General features: G+C 46.2%; 1 protein-coding gene across 4 annotated transcripts in view; it reads left to right on the top strand.

Annotated features, from left to right (window-relative positions):
* Positions 1-3,164: 3,164 nt before the first annotated feature.
* A1CF (APOBEC1 complementation factor) overlaps positions 3,165-12,325 on the top strand; it is a 37,501-nt gene continuing 28,340 nt past the window's right edge. For 3 of the 4 annotated variants that reach the window (XM_014966661.1, XM_014966662.1, XM_014966663.1), the window contains exons 1-2: positions 3,176-3,283; positions 10,018-10,161. In XM_014966661.1, the coding sequence (XP_014822147.1) occupies positions 10,063-10,161 (99 nt within the window). In that variant the 5' untranslated portion in view covers positions 3,176-3,283; positions 10,018-10,062. Of the gene's footprint in view, positions 3,284-10,017; positions 10,162-12,325 lie in introns of all 4 variants that reach the window. The other variant, XM_014966664.1, reaches the window with a different exon arrangement.

The raw sequence follows: 12,325 nt of genomic DNA on the forward strand, positions 1-12,325 counted from the left end.
TTGATCACTTTTCCACTTCTGTGCAAAATATGCCCCAGAGAGAGGAAGACAGAGAAGAAAAGTATCACAGTTGCCATTCCTGCATAACTCGAGGGCCTTCAGAAATAATGGTAAAATCCCAATGGTAAGATCCCTTTGGCATCTGAATGACTTTCCATATGTCCTCTATGCCCATACGTGTTGTCTTGCTTCCCTCATACCCGTGGGGCAATCTAGTGGAAGCACATTCAATTCCTACCCCAAAATGGGGCTGGGCAACTGGCTTTTCGTCCCAAAGACACGTTTCATCATTCACACATCTAACCCCACTGGCCACCTGCATTTCATCTAATGAGCGGATGGCTTTTTCTTCCCATGAAGACTTGCTTATCAGAGTCCTCTATTACCTGCACTCAGGTAACGTCTCATGCTGCTTTCTTTCCCTCAGAGAGAATTTTTCATGGCTCCTTTTTAGTGATGGTCACATGAAGATTCATGACACTTCATTTTTTGGAACTGATTTTCTCCCCCAGTCATCACAATTTCAGGGCAGCAGGTTTTGTTTGATTATTGAATTATTTTAAATCATTTCCCTGTGAAATGCACCGAGGTGCTCAGTGGCATGCTGGCATTGAGTTTGAAATCTAATGTCACCGATGATCAAATCTTAACAATTCCTTATGGCTGATGAGATAAGATGGCACACTAAAGACAGAAAACTCCCTTTGATGGGGAAAAAATCCAGTGTTATATCTGCCCATCACCCACAATCTCTGCCCAGGAGGCCAGGGAAAGCAGTAGACCCCAAATCTTCCCTGGGTACCGTGCTCAGTGGTAGGCTGCCATAACTGCCCCCCCAGTTTCTTTGCGCTTTTTGTTTGTTTGATTGATTGATTTGGTTTCATTTTTTAAAAAAATATGCTCCAAAATCTGCATTTGAAGCCCTGAATTGAGCAGGAAGGTGGGTACTGGAGGGCAGACGTTTCCTTGTGAGCAGTCGCATTTTTGAAACGGGTGAACAGAGCAGCGCGGCAGTGAGACAGCAATTGCACTGGGCAAGGAGAAGGATGCTGCTCACATTGGGAGAGCAAGGCCCTCGTTATGTATCCTCTGCTCAGGAATACCAAATGCTGAGCTAACACTGGTGTGGCACTTTTCCAAACCTGAAGCGTCAGCAACACCTAATTGTAAACGCTTCATTTAACACGCCTTGAAACGAAGCCCGATACTGCCTTAAATGTAGTTCAGCACCAGTGTAGGCAAAGGCTGCCAGTGGGGATCAGCTTTAGGACTGACCATCCTACAGGCTGTAGTACAGTCATGGTCCAGCATTAAGATGAGAGACAGCCACACAGGATGCAATTGCAGGGACAGGTCCTTATGGTGGGATACTAAACTTGCACATCATATGGGAAATTGCTCTGCCAAACCATCGCAGTACCCGTCCCATTACCGTTAGGGTCCAGAAGGTTTTTAGCAGAGGCAAACATTCAATTCCTCATAGATAAGCTTAGGAAGTGTGTGTTAGATAGTGGACAGTGAGGTGGATGGAGAGCTGGCTGGACGGTTGTGTTCAGGGTTGTGATCAGCAGTTGGAGGCCTGTAACTAGTGGTGTTCCCCAGGGGTCAGTACTGGGTCCAGTCTTGTTCAATGTATTCATCAATGACCTGGATGAGGGGACAGAGTGTACTCTCAGCAAGTTTGCTGATGACGCAAAACTGGGAGGAGTGGCTGACACACCAGAAGGCCCTGCTGCCATCCAGCAAGACCTGGACAGGCTGGAGAGTTGGGCAGAGAGGAATCTGAGGAACTTCAACAAGAGCAAGTGCAGGGTCCTGCACCTGGGGAGGAATAACCCCCTGCACCAGGACAGGCTGGGGGTGACCTGCTGGAGAGCAGCTCTGAGGAAATAAAGACCTGGGAGCCCTGGTGAACAACAGGATATCCATGAGCCAGTAATGTGCCCTTGTGGCCAAGAAGGCCAATTGTATCCTGGGATGCAGGTTGAGGGAGGTCATCCTCCCACTCTACTTCATCCTGGTGAGGCCACATCTGGAGCACTGGGTCCAGTTCTGGGCTCCATAGTTCAAGAAGGACAGGAAACTGCTGGAGAGGGTACAGCAGAGGCTACAAAGATGATGAGGGGCCTGGAGCATCTCTCTTATGAGGAAAGGCTGAGACACCTGGGTCTTTTTAGTCTGGAGAAGAGAATTCTGAGAGGGGACATCACCAATGCTTATCAATATCTAAAGGACGCGTGTCAGAGTATGGAGTAAGACTCTTTTCGATGGTGTCCAGCAACAGGACAAGGGGCAACAGGCACAAACTGGAACCCAAGAAACTCTGAAGATAAGAAAAAACTTCTTTACTCTGAGGGTGGCAGAGCCCTGGAACAGGCTGCTCAGAGAGGTGGTGGAGTCTCCATCTCTGGAGATATTCAAAACCTTTCTGGATGTGATCCTGTACAACCTGCTCTGGGTGGACCTGCTTTGGCAGGAGGGTAGGATGAGTTGATCTCTGAAGGTCCCTTCCAACCCCATGTCATTCTGTGATTCTGTGATTTGGCAGTTGCATCAACAAGATGCTGCACAATACCCCGGGGACCACAGTAACTGGATACTCAGAGATTGCCACACCTGGAAGCCACCCATCCCAGAGATTTGTGGCTGCTGAATTTATTCACATCCTTGTCTAGGTGCAGCAAACCCTCCCTGAAATCTGCATTGGCTTGCCTCACTGTAAGTATATTTAGTTGTATGATGTTCGGACGATGTTTTCATAGCAATTCCTGCAAACCCACAGTTTGCAGGCTACGTGTACTTAGACTACCACTGAGAGGGATTTATTGCTCCTGCCATCTTCCTCCACCAAGCTAAAAACCTCCTGTTTAAGACAGACTGTGTCTCTTCTTCCAGCATCTCTGCCTGGGGTAGCAGTGGCAACAGGGTGGATCAGCTGGGAAAGCCTTCGGCGCAGAGCGAACAAACCAGCGTCAAAATGGTTGCACGGGGCCAGCCCTTAAACCATGATCTGACTTCAGCACTTTGCATTTATTTACAAAAAAATGTGCCTGGGTAGGTGCCGTCAGAGTTGCAGTGACCCAGGTATCTGGTCAAAGGCCTGCAGGGAGCCAGGAGATAGAGCAGGTTAACGTTTAACCCACGGGGACTGTAAACCAGCCCCAGGGCTGCTGAACCTTTGGAGTTTGATATGACGATTAGGGAATAACCAGAGTGACACGTTGCAAACTCTCCATAATCAAGGAGACCTTTTTCCCTGGCGGTGATCTCCAAAATTTCTCAGGTACGCTGCCGCTCATCCTACCTGCAGGTTTGGGGCACGGAGACTGGGTCCCCAGCAAAACAAGGCTTTTGGCCAGGATGGGGAAGGAGCAGCTATACTGCATGCCTCCCCCCTCTCCCTGATGGTGCCCCACCATCAAATTCATGCCTGGAGTGCTGCCGGACACTGGTGGGGCTGGACTGGGGGGCTGGGACCCCCCTGCACCGTGTGGCTGGACCCACGCACCAGCACAGCCCTGCACCGCTTGCTGTGATGTTTTGATGAGGTGGGGAGAGAGGGGCTCCTTGGGGACCTCGGTGTAATTTCTGCCCAGCAGCAGGGGCAAGGAGGGTTTTTTTTTGCCGCTTTTCCCTACCGATCACCGGCGGCTGCCAGAAAAGTGAAGCCAGACAAGGTGGAGGAGGGAGGAGGGATTTTCCATGCGATAATTCGGTGTTGATTTGTTAAAGTGCAACTTTCTAGGGCTAATCATTAGAGATCATTCCAGCCGACTTCTTATTCCTCCTTCTCTCTGCAAAAGATTGGTCTCCATATCAAAGCAATCACTGCTTCTAAAAAAATCTCAATTTTCCCTAATGTCTTCAACCTAGCAGGCTTTCTGCCCAATATATAATGTTTCTCTTAGGCTATTTCCCCTTGGCAAAACGGGAGGTTCAGGTAGGAGCAGGCACGTGAGGGAGGTTGGCTTCAAAACATCCAGCATGTGATGCTACAAATAAAACAGAGGGGAAGGAGGCTGCACTCAGTGCCCTTCATCCTCAGAAAGGGCTTTTTGGGGCATGTTATGTGCATTTGGTAACACAGCTGCAAAATTTTCAAAACATTTCAGAGAGAGAAACTGCTTCCCAAGAAAAAGAGGCTGAGCAAAAAATTTGCCCATTTATACATGAAATATTTTCCCAAGGCTCATGTGCTGCAAAGCATGCAGCACTTCTCCATTACTTCAAATTTTCCTGCTCTCCTGCAAGTACCTATGATTTCCCACTTCCCGGGGGATCACGTAAACTGGAAAAAAAGCCCTACACCCTTGAAAGCAAAGGGACTAAAGCCTTGCTCCGCGTTGCTCAATCGGACTCTGTCCCGCAGCATGTCTCACCCCAGCAAAGAGCTGGTGGCAGCTCACAAGGCTTCAAGTGTCTCGTGTTAGGAAGAATATGAAGAATGCTTTGTGGTTTTTATGTATATATATTGTTTGGAGTCTGGATGGAGGAAAAAAACCCCAAAAATCTTGAAAAGCAAGCTGATAACCAAAAGGAAAATAGTTTCTCTAGTAACTACCTATTAGAGTTATTAAGGATTAAGAAGGAATATACTGATCCAGTTTTTTCAAAAGCAAGGAGCGTTTTACCTTTTTACTTCTCCCTCCCCACCAGGGGTGGGAGAAGTTGGGGGGTTTACCTGTGCAAAACAGCCTTCATTAAATGAGTCCAAGTGGCTCAACACATTCAAACATGAGGGCATATTGATCCGCACAGGATAAACACAGCTTCGTTATCTCACTCATGGAAACAGTGACCACATTTCCCCGAAAGAACTGCAAAGGGGCAAAAGTGGGGTAAGAGAGCAGGGTCTGACCAAAAATACCACTTTTCCTCCTCTCAACAAAAATCCCAGCATAGGAGACATCCCTTGAACGGGGAAATCAATTCCCCTTTTCCAAGCAAATAACTCAAAAGCAAAGTAAAATCCCAGTTTTTTGCATAAAAGCTTCTGGATTCATCTTGCTCTTGGCTGGATGGAAGAAAGCCGTAGGATCTGCTGGCACTAGCTGGCAAAGAGACCATGTGTAGAAGTAGTCATGGAGAGGTGAAGCAGTATTATAGTAACGGTTTCTTCTTGATATGCATAAAAGTATCTTCAGCACAAAAGTACCTTTTCTTGCTTTGGCATTTTGAAGCTTTAATAGAAACCTAAAATAAACGAGGGCAGTCAACGGAGAGAGGAATATCAAATGAAGCAATGCTCTGATTTTACCTTCCTTTACAAATGGCATAGGATTCTTGATTCTGTGATCATGGTTACTTCATAGTATTGTTAAAAATTTGGTCAAAAATGAGGATGAAATAGGAAGCCCATCTGGGCTGTTTCCACCTTGAAGGTCCTAATTGCAATATAAACATCTGAATAAAATATAACCTCTTTCCCTGCCCCCCCTTTTTTTCTTTCCTTTTATTTTTGGCATAATGGCCATTATTAACAGCCAGCCATCTAATGGTCAAACCACTAAAAATGACTGAATTTCAGAATAATTATTTCTATTAAGTGTGGTTGTTGGTTGTTTTTTTTTAAATAAGAATAGAACTACTGCCTTAATTTGCTACATTCACACTTTCCAACAAAGGCCATGGAAGGGCAGTTTTTCCCCTGTGAGTGTGGATTTGCTAGTTGATTTATGGCCCAGGGAACAAATATGGAGAGAAAATAACTCTGTTTCCCCAGGTCCTTTGACAGCAACTCTCCTCCCTTACCCTTAACGATAAAAAAATAGCCCAGCACACCAACACTGCTGCAAGGACTGAGACTGATGCCTGGAATAAGGGGAAAGTGCCAGAAATCCAACCACTTTCAGAAATAAAACGTCCCACTGTGACTTATATCCTGGAAATACTCGGGATGCACTGATGAGTATGGACCCTTGGGTGGCAAAGTTGGAAAAGCACCCTTTCCAACAAGACATCCTCAGGCCAAGGAAGGCAGGAGAGGGGGCAGGGTAGGAAGATGTGTTTGGAAAGTTGGGGGCTTGGAAAGCCTGTTTTATTGTGCTTGGGATTTGTTCTGTTGGGATTTATACCTCTTAAAAAAGAGAAGTATGATTTCTGTTTCCATCCCAGGGAAATCCACCTGATAGAGGAAAGCTCTCTAGCAATGAGGCTTATAAATTAGCTGTGAATGATTTTAGTCTGGTAATTAGTAGGAGGGACCTAATCTCTAAGAGTAGTACTAGAAAACCAGATCCAGGTGGCGTGTTGGGTTGTTCACATGTGTGTCCATGTTGTCCATCCCTGGCCTCTGATGCTCCTGGATCAGGAGTGGAGACCCTCAGAGTAACTCAGGCTGGAGGTAGCCTGGGGTGGGGGTCTCCAGCCGGACCTGACTTCCAGCAGGACCAATGCCACAGCTGCAAGTCAGGGCATCCCCAGGGATGGGGATCCTCCACTGCTGGCACAGGGAAGGGCAGTTTCCTTGGATCTGGGTGGGCTTTCTTCAAAGGTGGTGGTGTGTGGGAGCACTGGGCACGGATTAAGGCCAGATCATCGCTAAGACGCAGCCCAAGAACACAGCAACCAATTTTTCTGGCACTTTCCAAAAATGCATGACAGTCTCCTACACCGGCTCTCACAGTGGCTAGGATCAAGACCTTGTGCAACCTTGAATGCTCTTGCTCCTTTATTCCTAGTAGATTGCTTGAGCATATCTTGGACATCAGCAATGTCTAGACATGCTGGTCTAGAGCATAAAAAATTTGCAGGACCGCCTTACGGGAAAAGCCCAAAAGAGCTCGCCTGGTCTTATCTAATAAGGCAGAAGCCAAAGAGGTACATTGCTCCTGCTGTAAATGCATCAGCCAGAGAGATGCTCTATTTCCATCCATCTCCCAGCCCCAAGGCTTGCGCTTGCTGCTCAGTGTGAAACCATCACCTGGAGTGAGATGTTACTGGAAATTACTCCTCCCTGGAGGAGAGGTACAGAGATGTATGGCATTTAAGGCTCTGCGTGCAAATGCATTCAAAGCAGCAGCTGCTGAGAAACCCAGCCTGTGAGAGCAATGCAGTGTGAAATAGTGCGATTTGCTGGGAGGCGATGGGGGGAGGGGAGGGGAAGAGAGGCTCTTACACTACTCATTTATCTAGGTCATTGTTGGGGACAGACTGGAAACCTCAGCCTGGATGGAAAGCCGCCGAGCCCTCCAGGCTGGCTGCCGTCCAGCTGCTTTCCTGGCACGGGGAGGAGATGCTGCTGGCATGGGGTGATGTGCCTGTCTCTGCACTCCGGCACCTGGGGCAGCCTCTCTGTTGGGAAGCAGGTTTCTGCAGCACTGACATACCTGACAGAGTAGAAAAAAAAACTGTGAAACCCGAGGCAGCGAACATTAGAGATATCTGCATAGTGCGGCTGTCCCTTTTCGTCCCCGTGTCTGTGCTGGCCTTTGGGTACACGAGGATGGGCTTGAGTCCAGCTACAAGGGCTAACAGAGAATCATGGAGCCCTGTGGAAATTTGCAGCAATCCAAGCGCTGCAAAATGTGATGGCTCGAACCCCTGATGAAACCCGGATTCAGCAAAAGCAAAATGTAACGGGCCGAATTTGCAGCACACCAGAGCTTTTCTCTATAGGGTGCATATGGGGTGTCCCTGCCCAGGCAGGGGAGGATGCAAAATCAATCTAGTTGTTTGTTTTTTTTCTTGAATGGCCCTCCTTCTTAAGCAGCCTGGGAAAATGTCCAACTCGTTTTTGCACAGCAGTGTGCTGATCCTGTCCCGTGCTGTGCTGAACCCCAGCTCTGGAGGAGTCAGCAGGCACCGAAATTATGAGCATTTATAGGGTTTTGCTTCCATCCTCAGCAAGGGCAAAACAAAACAATAATTGGGATCCAGTTGCTGCAGAAAACATTCATTTTGGAATTAGGGACAGGAGAGAGCTATAGCATGGGACAATCCATCTCTCAGTCCCTGCACGTTGGTAGTAATTAAAACACCAGAGAACCTGGGAGCACGGCAAAAAAAAAAAATATCAGAAGGGTCTCACAAACTTCAGCAATCCGGAGCTCCAAAATCTCTACAGAGATGACTTCAGCAATAAATAGCTCCAAAATCCGGAGCTCCAAAATCTCTACAGAGATGTCTCTATTTCTGAGTATTCATGGTCTCTGGAGCTCAGGGTTACAAAGCCAGAGTGACACAAAGCTGAGATCCTCCAAACACCTGGGCTCATGCCTCATTTGTGGCACTGAGAGTAATCCATATATTTAAATTTAAAACACCTGTTTAATCCTGTTTCCAGGGTACAAAGATATAGGAGCACACAGCAAGTAACATCCACAGGCAAAGTGGCCGGCCTCAAACTTTAGTTCTTCCCTTAATGAAACCAAAAGCAGCATGTGCCAATAAAATATTTTGATGTTCAACAGCCAGTTATTGGAAAAGGCTTTTTTTTGTTATTTCCACAGCATCATGGTGTACTCAGAAAATCTGCCGTAGTGAGATATAATGTACTTTTTTACCTGCATTTCTTGATGTGCAATGCTTATGTTGTGTGCACCAAGGGACCTGCTGTACAGTGAGATTGTTTAGGGTTCTCTCCTGAAAATTTGGCATTGGCTCAGGGCATAGGCACAGCAATCCGTCCTCTTTCCACTTCTCCGTCTCCCCCTTCGGATCCTCTACATTTCCCTTCTCCCCTACCCAGCTGCTCCCCATCCTGTGCCCTTCCCCATCTCAGGGTGCCCTGTCCCCCTCATGCCCAGTACACCCACCCGGACCCCTTTTCATCCTGTTTGCTCTCCAGCCAAGCAAAGGACTTATCATTGCCTTTCGTTGCCTCAACTTTTGTAAAATTGAAAGCAATTTAAGGCAATTTTACACTGAAAAGGTTATCAAACATTGGAATGAGCTGCCCAGGGAAATGGTTGAGGCACCATCCCTGGAGGTGTTGAAAAGACAGGTTGACATGGTGCTGGGAGACATGGTTTAGTGATGGGGTTTTTTTTTGCCAGAGTTAGGTTGATGGTTGGACTAGATGGTCTTGAAGGTCCCTTTCAACCTAGATGATTCTATAATTCTATGATTCTATACGAATATCTATGAATTATGGTAATTTTGGATGACATGATTTAGGAATTTCCTAGTCTAAGTTCTTGGTCCTACCAGCCCACAGCACGTGCCCTGGCGATGAGGGCCTAAGGGGGCAAGTGGTTTTAGCTCTTGCTGGTGTTCAACATCAGCCCATCATCATGAATCCTCAAGCTCCACGTTGTGCCTGCAGACACTGCTTCTGTGCCTGGCTCATACAAATGGATTTTGCACGAGCTCGAAACTCAGCATGCAGGAAAAACAGGGCAGTCTGAATTTACAGGCAGCAAGTCCAACTTGTAAATGATCCTTTGCCAATGTGTAACCAAATTCAGATTTAGATTTGAGCTGAATGTTGGTGTTTTCAACCCAAACCCAAAATAAATAAAAAAATAAAAATATTTAATTTGATAAGACCTGAAACTACAGCTCTGAATCAGAACATCTGAACCCAAGGCTGTCTGAGCCCTGAACCTAGATACAGATCTGAAGTTCTCCCATGTTCTTCTTTTTTAAAAATCGGCCAATTCTGGACCGAGGTCTTGTTTCTCATAAAGTGCTGGATGTGGCTTGTATGAGGTTCCTTTCCCGATATCAGCAGGTTGCAATGGCATGAAGGACTCACTGTCATGTACTCAGCACAGGGTGAGGCATCTTACACGTGTTTCCCTCCTAAGACACATGCACCAGTATGTTACAATATCCCTCTGCGTCTCACTGGAGTGCTCTCCAAAAATCTGACTGTGGGCTTAAATGTTGTTTATTTTCATGCAATATGTGAGAGGGGGATATTTTTCCTTTTTCCACCATCTGTGGTGTTTTGTTTTTATGTCAAAATGACTGATTTAGGAAGAATGATCCTGTTAACTTTCTCAGGACTCCTTTCTAGGACTTTGTCCTCCTAGCCATATTAATTTATTTAATTTATCTTAAATTTGATTGCAGTGAGCACCCCTAATTAACCTGATTTTTTGCTGATAATCACTCACAATGGAATCAAATCACAAATCCGGGGATGGATTGACCGGCACACAGAAAGAAGCTGCCCTCCGTGCATTAATTCAGCGAACGGGATATAATTTGATCCAGGTAGGAACTCACGGTCATGTCCTTTTGTGCGCAGTGTCTGGCTTCGTCTTGAAGCGCTGTATTGCACTGGGTGTTTCAGCAGCAAATCTATACTCATGAAGTGCTCCTTGTTCATTCTTCTCTCTGTTTTTCTCTAACTTATGTGCTGCACATATCTACAGACAGATGTAGCATGACAGACCCTGTCTTTTATGAGGTGGTATCCTATTCCTCCAGGAGTTCTTCGCATGATACCTAATTATGATAAGGGCGAAACAAAACCCTGAGCACTGCTAAATGTTGGGAAAGGTTGGGATTGCTGTCTCAAAGCCACGGCTGCAATGGTAGCAAAGAAAACTCACGAAGCAAAGTTTCAGAAGAGTGTAGGTCCGGATGGCTGCAATGGTAGCATAGCAAAGAAAACTCACAAAGCAAAGTTTCAGAAGAGTGTAGGTCCGGAGTTGCCCATAGGAAGTCCAACATGTCACCACCAAATTTGCCTTTTCTACAGACCCTTTCACATGCATAATGCATGTGATGCAGGTGCCTTACCTGTCCAAACCTCAAAGGTTTGCTCCCAGTTTAGTCTTCAAGGTATCCAAGTGCAAATCCTCCTCTGGTTAGGACAGATGGAGACTGGGCATGTTCTTCAAAAGCCATCTGAAGAAGTCTTTCTCAATTAGCATGACCAAAACAAGCTAATTTTTCGAAAGCATTGAGCACTTATATGATTGACCTTGCATCCTGGAAGAAGTGGCTGAAAACTGTGAATTTTAGGCCTGTGGCTGCCTTGAACTTTGCCTTGCTTTGTGCAGCACTAGAGGGCACAACAGCCCAAAGGAAAAAATTAAGACTCCTGGGAAAAAATATTTTCCTATAGCCCTTAATCCTGCGTATGCCCCAGACCAGGCCAGCAGTGAGGTTTGTTGCTCTTGAGGCTTTCTGCTGTACCTGACCCAGAAGATAACTAACTTCTCTATGTCTTATATTTATTGTGGCTTTCTTTATCGTGGTCTTCAGTTTTTCATACTGTCACATCTGGCTATAGCTTGTTCCTAAGCCACAGATTTCAAGCCCCTGCCCCCTCCCCACTACCCCAGCATCTTCTTTCTCCTTACCTTTTCCATTCCAAGCTTACCATCTTATATTTCTTTTTTTTTTCCTCTCCTAATTTCCTTTCCCATGTCTCCTTGGGATTTTCTTCCAACATATCTATTAGTGCAGCCAAAGACCTTCTTCCTCAATGCATGCCAGTGTCACTAATTTTTGTGAAGGGGACAATGAAGACCTCCTTCCCTCCAGACTGTTTGCCAATACAAGTTTGTTGAGATGCTGCCTTCAAACCACAAGCAGAGCTACTGCAGATTGAGAGAAGGCTTTATATCTTGTTGTGCCTCCTCACACAACAGCTCCCACATGCATTGACAAAATGAAAAAAGAATATGAACTGTTTGATTGATTGTCTCTCACTTGGCTTCAAGTGGGATACTATGACTCCTCTGGCCATTTTTAGGCCATTATTGATGAGCTCAGCACTCCTCCAGGTGATCAGCTTCTTCCTCCAGCTGAGACACCAGTGAAAATAGCAGATGACTGCGGAGTCACAAAACACACCCATCACCTTTTGTCTTCATTTAACGGACAGCTCAAGAGACAGAAACGTCCCATGCCAGCAAGTGTTCAGTTCAGTTAAACAAGGGGCAGAAAAATAGTCTGAAACATCATGGTCTCCCTGTTAGATTTACTAAAAGAGTTAATTCATACATTCAAATATTCCCATGACTCCATCACTATGACGGTGACATTCACAAAACAGAAATGAGTGTGGGTAATTCAGGGCCTGTGAGAGGCTCAGGAAAACTGAAAGAGCTTGTGGTATATTCTTATTTTCCTGCAAGGATCTTTATTTGTTTACATGCTTTAGGTCTTCTTCTTAAGTCAGCCATATGGGCATTCACTTGCCTGCAATAATCCCAGAGTGGGAAATGACTAGAGAAATGATAAGAGAGCCGAAAATAGACAGAGTCCCAGCTCTTCTGGGAGCAAGGCATTGCTGCAAGACAAGAGAGGGAAAGGGAGGGAGGGAGGGAGGCAGGCAGGAAGGAAGGCAGGAAGGCAGGAAGGCAAAGGGAGAGAGAGGAAGGAAGGGAGGGAGCGAGGGAGGAAGGAAGGAAGGAAGGAAGGA

This window comes from Calidris pugnax, unplaced genomic scaffold (genome assembly GCF_001431845.1).
Source record: "Calidris pugnax isolate Ruff unplaced genomic scaffold, ASM143184v1 scaffold53, whole genome shotgun sequence".
NCBI classification, from domain to species: Eukaryota; Metazoa; Chordata; class Aves; order Charadriiformes; family Scolopacidae; genus Calidris; species Calidris pugnax.